Source organism: Elephantulus edwardii, unplaced genomic scaffold, assembly GCF_000299155.1.
Source record: "Elephantulus edwardii isolate Elephantulus edwardi_28Jun2011 unplaced genomic scaffold, EleEdw1.0 scaffold00055, whole genome shotgun sequence".
Lineage (NCBI taxonomy): Eukaryota > Metazoa > Chordata > Mammalia > Macroscelidea > Macroscelididae > Elephantulus > Elephantulus edwardii.
The window spans coordinates 5,675,289-5,685,467 of NW_006399805.1; the positions used below are offsets into that span (position 1 = coordinate 5,675,289).

The following is a 10,179-nucleotide window of genomic DNA, read 5'->3' on the forward strand; positions in this document are numbered from 1 at the left end:
TCAATATTCTGCTGTGAAAGGGAAGTCCTCCAAACAGGCGCCCCTGCAGAGAGAAGGAGAGGAGGACAGTGAAGAGCTGCTGTGGAACCATGCATCCTCTCCAGGGATGGCCTCACGCTGGCTCAGCCTCCCATCAGGACCCTGGGAGAACACGAGATGGAGGCCCACATCTCCACCTCCCTCCAAGTGGCCTGAGGATGTGCTGGTGAGGAGGGCAGGCTAGCACGGATGAGGTGGCTGGAGGAAGCTGGCTCCTTGGAAGAAAAGCTTGGTGATCTAATTCCAGAAAGTCCAACATGCAAAACCCGAGGCAGCACAGTCCTCCAGCAGGCGGGGGCACCATGACTCAGAAATGACTTCACAGCAGCCAGTTTCATGGCTGAACCTTGGGGCCTTCCAAGTGCGGCCTCCCTTCCTTCCCTAGCACTAAAACATAGAGAATAGCCAAGCACGGGGCATTTGGGAACTGATGGACTCAGTGAGATAATGATGCATGGAGAGACTAGAACGCCGGCACACTCTAAGCTAATACTTAGCATATATGTTGTTGTTGTTAACTGTCGTAGAGTCAAGCACAACCCATCTGTGAACAGATCTGAACACTGTTCTATGCTGCACCATCCTCACACACTGTCTCTGAGACACTCAAGCCCATTGCAGCTGTCACTGTCAATCTATCTGGTTGAGGGTCATATTCTCTTTTGCTGACCCTGCACCTTCCCAAGCATGATATGCCTCTCAAAGGAACAGCCTCTCCTAAAAACACGTCTGAAGTATGTCAGGCAAAGCTTTATCGTCTTTGCCTCCAAGGAGCACTCTGGTTACACTTAGTATCTCTATTAGCCATCATTAGATGTCCTAAGATTCATCATGCCTGTTTTGTAAATGAAGAAAGCAACTGGAGAAACAGAGGGAATTCACCCAAGGTCCCAGAGCTTGGATCTGAAGCCAAGTATTCCTGGTGGCACAGTGGTTAAGTACTCAGGCACTAACCGAAAGGTAGCAGTTCGAGGCCACTAGCCACCCCTTAAGAGAAAGCCACTGCAGGCAGCTTCTGTGAAGGCTAAAACTTTGGAAACCCATGGGGTGCTGGCTACTCGGCCCTGCTGGGTCACTGTGAACGGAAGTCACATGTCAGGGTGACAGGGCATGACAGTGGACTCTTGTGTTCCATCTCGGCCACCTCCATTGGAACTGGCGTTCACAGGAGGAGAAGCAGGGTAGTTTGGGGGGTGGGGGTCCCACATTATAATCATCATTCCTCATTTTCTTGGATGGCTGTTACTTTGCGGGCCTCCCATCCAAGTCATCACAGCAATAAGGGGTGGGTAGGATGAACTTGGGATCTCATGTCATGCAGGTAACGCTGGAGACACCAAAGTACCTCTACACAATTGCAACATCATGCTGGGCTTTAGATGCAAGCTGTCACCAGGGACCCAGCAGTCACAACTGCCGTAAGTCACCTTCTATAAACTTTAATCATTTGAAACTAGATGCATCCAGAGAAACTGAAAAATACTGCCAATGAAGACTATAATTTTATGCGTCATTCCTATAGTTCTTTTAGAAAGGTTTCTCTGCGCATTTAAAGCACTAAGAAACACTGATGAGTGTTCTTTACAATAATCACCTAGCTAAAGTGAAGACTTACCCTGATGCTTGTAGATTTATATAATTTGAATCTTTTTAAAGTTTTCCCTTCTGATTTCTCAATCCTTTTAGTTGTGGCAGGTGTGGGAGAGAAGGGGTGAGGATGGGTAGGGGTGAAATCACAAGGTTTCACAGTTTGGTGGGTGGAGGGAGGAGGTGAAGGAAATGGGAAGGATCCTGCATAGACCTGAAAAGATTTAGTAATGATAGGCAAGGTCCAATGGTGATTGATTTTAGAAAATATAATGCATGGGAATGAGTGTAAGAAACCCAATGTGAATGAAGAATAGTGTGAACCACAATGCTATACAAACTTTGTAAGTAAACCAATATAAAATTTCCATTAAAAAAAGTTTTCCAGGGAGTTCTGGTGGCCCTGTCCACAGGGAATTGAGCTACTAAACCAAACCACCTTCTTCAGCTGTTCAAATCCACCAGTGGCTTATCAGGAGAAAAAACAATCTCCTCTTACCATGGACTGCTAAGAAAATGTACAGGTCATCCTGGAGAGGTATAAACCAGGCTGCTCCTCGGAGGCAAGGATTCTGAAGCTTCGTCTGGCATACTTTGGACATGTTGCAAGGAGGGACCAGTCCTTGGAGGACGTCATGCTTGGGAGGGTGGAGGGACGGCACAGGAGAGGGAGACCCTCGATAGGATGGATTGAGTGAGTGACTGGGGTAATCAGGATGGGTGTGTCAGAGACAGTGAGATTGGCACAGGACAGAGCAGAGTTTAGGGCTGTTGTACATAGGGTTGCTATGAGTCGCTGGCAACTCGACCGCACATAACAACAACAGCTAACATGATCTACAGTCACTAAAAACACACTGGAGAGTCAGAAATGAGTCACTAAGTCACAGCGATAATTTAAGGTAAAGTTACTGCACCAAAAAGGGACCAAAGACAAAAACTAAGCCCAACGCCATGGAGCTTATGCTGACTCACGGCGACCTCTTGTGTTGCTGAACAGAACTGCTTCCTGAGATTTTTCTTAGCTGCAATCTTTAAGGAGATTTGGGAGCTCTGGTGGCCTAGTGGTAAGAAGCTGTGCTGCAATCACAAAGGCTTACAGTTCAAACCCAGCAGATGCTCTGCAGGAGAAGGATGGGCAGTCTCTTCCTATGCAATTTACTCCCTCAAAAACCTGTTGGAAAGTCAGCTATGAAACAGCACAGAGCAGCAATCTTTATAGAAGCAGATTGAACCCTGCAACTAACAAAGGAAGGAAATTCTAGGAAGACATTTTTCTCATTTTTGGAAATTAACTCCCTTTGGTGACCTGATTACCGAGCCTGGGGCTTTGAACACCACCCATATGTGTTAGCTCCTAAATGTGTGTCTGCAGCCCAGACCTGCCTACCAGAAAAATACCAACTGGCTATTTGACATCCCCACTTTAGCACCTAGTAGACCTCATCCATCTGTCCCAGGACAGCTTCCTGAGTGCTTTCCCTACGTAGCAATTCCATTCTTGTGCTGCTGAGGCAGGAACAAGCAAGACAATCTCAGCAGCATCTCTGACTCCTCTGTGCTCAGCACTTTCAGTGAGGAGGTGAATGAGGGAATAGCTCTGGCTCGATCTTCTGACACGGCCTCTCCTTAAACCTGGCCCTGAATCCCAAAGTCCAGGTATATTGAGCCACAGTTAGGGGCATATCTTTCCTCATAATGACTCTCACCCTGGTATTTCCATCTCCATTTCCAAAACTGTCAGAATATAATACTTGAAGACCAAAGCCGTCCTCACGGCCATTCAAGCCTTCCGGTTGACCTCTGCCAGTCTAGGAAAAGACTGACCCGTCACACCTCTTGGCTACGGAGACCAGGTACACTTACTCCACGATGTTTAAGATCCTCCAATTCCTGTTGAAGCTGAACAGGGTCGTCATCTCTTCATCACTCAGCTGGAAGTCGAAGACCTGGAAAGGGGCGAGAGTGAGCGAAGTGCTGGGGTCTCGTATGGCCAGGAAAGAACTCACAAAGCAGCATCAGCTGGTCACAGGAGAGCCCCTTGTGCCCTCTGCACACCAATTCCACTTTCAAAACTGAATCCAACAATGTTTAAAAGTGATGTATGATTGGGTATTATGGTTAAGACAAGAGTCCAGAATGAAGGTTGCATAGTGGAGTGTACTCGGGTGGTGGGGGAGGGGGGGATTGTATTCCACTGAAAGAACTTTTCTTTTACTTTTCAAAGAGAAGAGCGAACTGGAGGGCGGGGGGAACGTGTGTGTGTGTGTGTGTGTGTGTGTGTGTGTGTGTGTGTAGAGGTGGGTAAGTAGAAAAAGGTAACAATGAATGAATGGAAATCCAAAATCTCTGTCAATGGTCATTAAAATTAATAGAAAGAGAGAGAGAGAGAGAAGAAGGAGAAGAAGGAGGAGGAGGAGGGGAAGGAGGGAGGGAGGGAGGAAGGAAGGAAGGAAGAAAGGAAGGAAGGAAAAGAAAAGGAAAAATATTTACACGCCACGGCCAAGTTGGATTTCTCCCAGGTATGGGTGGGTAGTTCACCAAACACAAATGACTTAGTGTGATTCACCATAATGACAAACTGACAAAGGAAAGGCATAGGGTCATCTGGGTAGAGGCAGGATAGCGTGTGCTGTAAGGTCTATGTCAAGGCCACAGTCACCATCAGCCTGGGGCCCCCCACTGCAGATGTGTCTCCGATGGGTGTGTGGGCCTCCACAGGGAGCCGGTCCTCCAGCGTGACCCAGGCCGCCTTGGATGGGGCAGATGGAGGAACCAGACTGTCCGTCCTGCTGTGGGAAATATCTCCCGCAGGACCAACTGCAGTGTCTCCCTAGGGCACAGCTGTGCTCACACCTGCCAGGTGAGACAGGTGGCTCCAGCGTGCAGTTGGTCCATGCCTCAGCCTCCTCGACCCTCACTGAGATGAGCCTTGGCCTTGGAAGTGACAGGGTGGTGGGCTGGGGGTGGAGCCCATAGACAATGCTTGGGGGTTGGCGGGGAACCTGGCAGAGGGGTTCTCTCCCTCTCTCCTCTGAGGAAAACCAGAGTCAACCGGTGGGCTCTCACCTGGATGTTCTCAGCAATATGCTCTGGGGTCACAGCCTTGGGAATTGCGGTCACATTCCTCTGAAGATGGAAGCGGATCAGGACCTGTGGACAAAGGACATCACACTCCACTCACCACCGGGACCTGCCTTTGTGAGAACGGCGGCTGGGGACTGAGCTTGTCCCTGTCAGGCCCTCCTCAGACAGTTCCCCAGAATCCCCTCAGCAGCCCAGGAAGGCCGCTTCTATGATTCTCTCACAAAGGACCAGAACAATGGCTGGGGCCCAGGGGTGGGTTCCCAGGTGTCAACCCCAAGGTGGCTTGTGGTAGCGCTGAATCTGAACCCAGGTCATTGCCACCAAAGCCACTGTCAAAGCCAGGTGGTCAGGCTCACGGGAAGCTGCTGGGCACAGGCCATCTCTGTCCACTGATGACAGTGTGTCCCTGCAAGGCCCCAGAGGACTTTGAGGAAGGGCCTGGCCAGGTGTTGTGTGCCCTGTTCTTCCTTTCAAGGAGTGACGTGAAGACAACACAGAGAAGGACGTTGGAACCCCTGGATTGCTGGGGGATGTGGTTAACCGCGCACCTGGGCTGCAGTTTTGTTGTGGTTTGCTGCAATCTGCTTAATCTTTGGGTCCTCCAGCAGTGAAGGGTCCTCTGGTTTGGCCCTGGAGAGAGAAAGATGGTGGCCATGAGTGAACGGTCACCATGGTTGTCCTCAAGGATGAACGTCCTTCCTGTGATGATGGCCCCAAGGCTGCGTCTTCCAGTTTCTTCCAATAATCCCTGTGGTTACTCTGTCCAGATGAGCATTCCCCCCACCCCCCATGACGGTCCCAGGAGTGCCATTTGGAAGATGGATAGGCGCACCTGCAGACTTGATCTTCACCTTGGCCCACTGTGGGCTCTGACTCTCACTTTCTGTAAAGGCTGGACCATCTCTGAGTGACTGAACCCGTGTATCCTCAGAGGAGCATGCATGCTCTAATTTGCTCCCGCTCTGATTTTTCCCACTGCAATCTCATTGAAGTACAACACACACATTATCTTCTATATATTATCCTAGCCAGTGAATTGTATCTCAGATTAACACTCCCAAATGATCACTCACTATCTACACAGGGTCAAGAGGGAAAGCCCAGGGAGCCTCACCAAGGCCTGTCTGCAGAGCCCAGGGGGCAGAAGGCAGTGACCACAATGCCTCTGTCCTGACAGTACTGGATCAGCTTCTCCTGCGTCAGGTATGGGTGACACTCGATCTGCAAAAACCAACAGCCTCACCACCAGGAAGCCAGCCTGTATCTGGAGCAGCTCCTACGGAGTCCTACACGGAAAAGTCGGCCAAGCACGGAGCAAAGGCCTCAGGGGCCACCCCACCCCTCCGCAGTGCATTCTCATCCCTGAGCCCTGAGAGGAGGCTCAGGATAGAGCACTGAGCTTACCCCAACTGCTCCTGAAGCAGCATTTACCTGGATAGCCACTGGCTTGTGTTTCAAGCCAGGCTTGTTCAAGAGCCTCTCGATCTGGAAGTGGTTGAAGTTGGCGATACCGATAGCTTTCACCAGCCCCTCGTCCACCAGCTCCTCCATGGCCTGTCAGAAAAAGGAACACCTGGTGGGCCATCTCGGGGGCTACAGGGACCCCAGCTTGGTGTTTTCCTTACAGGAAGGCCTGGTAAGGAGGTGGTAGAGGGTCCACTGGAAAAGAGTTAGTGCACACATTAAGAGACATCCATCCAACCCAGCAGTGCCCAAAAGGGTGAGTCCCGCTCCAGTGCCCTTCACCAGCCCAGATGAAACCAGGCGTCAGAGGTGAAGGATCCGGTCTCCTGCCTTTACCCCTGACTTTCACTGGAGTCACAGCTCACCTGGGAAGAAGCTACAGTGAGAAAGGGTCATTCTCTGGGCTCAGGGTCACTACTTTCCTTCCCATCCAAGTTCGGTCTGCAGTAATATTTGGGCCACCAGCAAACACAAAGGAATATCTTTGCTCAAGGGTAAGACTTAAGTTGTTTTAGTGAAAGTAACAAACAAGTTGCTTATTTGGCTGTTAAGATAAAAAAAAAAGTACATCTAAGTTTTTTTAAGAAATAATTGTTTCAACTTGTAATTTGAGGCTTCTGTCTGTATTTAAGGAGATCTGATAGTGGAATGGCCAAAAGGCCAGCAGTTCGAATCCCACAGGCAAAGATTGGACAGTCTGTTACCAAAAAGATTTCCCTGATGGGGGGTTGAAATTAGTTGGTATCAACTCAAAGGCAAGGCATTTGGCTTCATATTTTTGATTAATACTGGCCCTCAACAAGCTCTTAGCTAATTCAGCATTGATGATGTATCACATTTTATCATGAGGCTACCGGTTAATTATAAAAAGAACAAATCAGACACATATGACAAGTATCTGACTTCATAAAACTTCTCAAAAGGATTTGACTTGCTTGTTGTCGTTTCTTGCTCATGGATGTGCTGTTCCCAATAGTTTTTTATCATTTCATGTGACCTGTAGTTGTGTAGGTCATTGCGTTGAATTGCCATTGCTACTTCTGACGTGCAGAGCCTCCTATAAATGACATGTTCTTGCCAAGTAAGTGTGACGATAACACTGAAGATGGCTCTGTGTTGTGCATTTTCTCACTGATGATTTATTCTCAGGCGACACTGTGGCTAAGGCCACAGACACCCGAGGGGGCGGTTACTATAAGTCAAGAGCTAACTCGATGACAATGAGTAACAGAGTTTGTCAAAATCAATCAAAACAAAAGCCACTGCCCCGCGGTCCACTGTGAGCACCCCTGTAGGACAGAGCAGCGCTGCCCCATGGTCTTGTCAAGGCTGCAGTCTTGGCCAATGAAGCAGACAACCCCACCTTTCTCCTGTGGATCAGCTACTGGGCTTGAACCATGAACCTTTAGATAACAGCTAAATGCCTTAACCACAGTACATCCAGAGCATCTTGGAGGTAACTCAGTTATATTCAATTTCATTTGCTCTTCAGAAAAGCTAGGCTTTGTTTAAAACACAACACAAAATTGTAATTCCACGTGTCCTAACTCAGAAATAGCCGGTGAAGAACTCTAGCCATCACCGCAGGTGCTCAGCTTGTCCACGCACTTGCAGGTGCTCAGCTTGCCCATGTCCACGCGCTTGCAGACGCTCAGCTTGTCCACACACTTGCAGACGCTCAGCTTGTCCACGCCACTTGCTCTCTACCAGCATTTCCTGGAGGATGCAACAGGACAGGTCACAAATTGTGACACAAATAATCGCTGCGAGTGAAATGACAGTGGTTGAAACCTGTCCAGTGGAGTCAAAGGAAAATGTCTGGAGACTAGCTTTGGGAAAGATCTGTTGTTGTTGTTGTCATTGTTGGGTGCCTTTGAATTGATTCCAACTCAAGGTGATTGTATGCAAAACAAAGCGAATGCTGCCCTGTCGTGCTCCAACTTCACAATCTCTGCTATGCTGAAGCCCATCATTGCGCTCGTTCCATGACTGTGTCAATCCACTTCCTTGACGGTCTTTCTCCTCCACGCTGACCATCTTCTTTTCTTCTGATCCCATTTGAATTTCTAGCCATTTCTTGTTGATGCATTGCTTCAGCAATTGTTTCATAATCTTCAGCAGATTATACTCTTGTGCAATATTAATGCTATCGTTTGATCATTTTCTCATTCTGCTCAATCGTCTTTTATGGAATGGCAACAAATAGGGAACTTTCCCAGTCGGTTGACAAGGTAGTTGTCCTCCAAATTTCTTGGCATAGATAAGTGAACACATCCAGGGCAGCATTTATTTGTTGAAATGCCTCAATCGGTATTCAGTCAGTTTCTCCAAACTTGTTTTTTGCCAATACTTTCAGTACATCTTAGACTTGCTTCTTCCTTCTGTACCATTGGTTCTTGACCATATGCTACTTCTTTTTTTTTATTAATTTTAATGAAAGTTTACAGAGACTTTGGATTTCCATTCATTCATTGTTGCACTTTTCTCCTTGCCCACCCCTCTTCCCCAGTTCACTCTTTACTTTGAAAAGCAAAAGAAAAATTCTTTCATTGTTATACAATCCCTCCCCTCAAGTCCACTCCACTGTGCAGCCTTCATTCTGGACTCCCATCATGACAATAATGCCTAATCATATATCCCTTTTAAACTGTTCTCTCCCTCATCTGTTTCAATGCAGTTACATAATTTATCCTATCTTTCTCAGTCTCCCCCCAACCCTAATGTCAGTCCTCTTTTACAACAGTGGCACTCTACAGTATTTGTCCTTTTGTGACTAAAATATTTCACTCAGCATAATGTCCTCCCGGGTCACCCATTTTGTATAATACTTCATGAGTTCCTTGTTTTTTAATGCAGTGTAGTATTCCATCGTGTGAATATACCACAGCTTCTCTATCCATTTGTTTGTTGATGGGCACTTAGGTTGTTTCCAACTCTTGGCTATTGTTAACAAAGCCACGATAAACATGAGTATGCATATATCTGCTTGTGTGGTGGTTATAGTTTCTTCACATGCTACTTCTTGAAATGGTTCACTGTCAACCAATTCTTTTTAACAAAGTAACTCTGTGTATCACTTCCATCTTCTCCCATGCTTCCTGTGTCATTGAATATGATTATTAGCAAAGTTTATGAACAAACCACTAAGCCCAAAGTTTAAGAAACCAAGGATTTCCATCAACTTCTGAATCTAAAATTGATCCAATATACAATAAAGATGAATGAATAATAACTTGTTATTTGAATACAAAAAGTGTTGGAACAAAAGAAGGAAAATTACTAATTTGACAACATGGCTTTGGAGACAGAAATAAGGTGGGCGATCACAGGATACAGAATTCTGTGCTACCAACAACATAGTCAAGGCAAATGTCATCTTTGAAAAACAAAAATTACAATATACACATGGACCTCACCTGAGGGAATTCACAGTAATCAAATTAATGACTTATGTGGAAAGAAATATTGAAAAAGTTGAATTTTCATCGGTCAGAACAAGGCCAGGGCTTCACTGTGGAACAAACCATTAACCACTCCCATCTAAGTTGAAATTAAAGTTGATGAAAATGAAAATAAGTTCATGAGAGCCAAAATACAACCTTGAGGATATTTCACATTAACTTAGAAATTATTTCAAGAGTAGATTTGATACATTCAACACTAGTGACCAAATTATGGGATGACATCAAGGATCTCATGCAGGAAGGAAGCACAAGATCATCAAAAAGACAGGAAAGAAAGAAAAGACCAAAACAGATGCCAGAAGAGACTCTGAAATTTTTTCCTGAACATAAAGAAGCTAAAGAAAATGGGGGGGGGAGCCCCACTATTAAATAAGAGAGCTAACAAAAGATTTCAAAGGCAGCTTTAGAAGACAAATACTATAACAAGATGTGCAAAAGAGCTAGAGTCAGAAATCCAAAAGCGAAGGACATGCTCAGTATTTCTCAAGCTGAAAAAATGAAAGCTTAATAAATATTTAGTAGCTTAACCCTTGCCACC

The 10,179-nt window shown here is 46.6% G+C and overlaps 1 protein-coding gene across 1 annotated transcript in view; it reads right to left on the minus strand.

Moving 5' to 3' along the window:
• The window catches only part of AKR1B10 (aldo-keto reductase family 1, member B10 (aldose reductase)), a 23,282-nt gene continuing 13,103 nt past the window's right edge, over positions 1 to 10,179 (minus strand). The window contains exons 5-10 of the mRNA XM_006887142.1: positions 6,145 to 6,267; positions 5,828 to 5,934; positions 5,262 to 5,343; positions 4,696 to 4,779; positions 3,493 to 3,575; positions 1 to 43 (exon numbers count right to left, since the gene is read on the minus strand). Coding sequence (XP_006887204.1) covers positions 1 to 43; positions 3,493 to 3,575; positions 4,696 to 4,779; positions 5,262 to 5,343; positions 5,828 to 5,934; positions 6,145 to 6,267 — 522 coding nt within the window. The remainder of the gene's footprint in view (positions 44 to 3,492; positions 3,576 to 4,695; positions 4,780 to 5,261; positions 5,344 to 5,827; positions 5,935 to 6,144; positions 6,268 to 10,179) is intronic.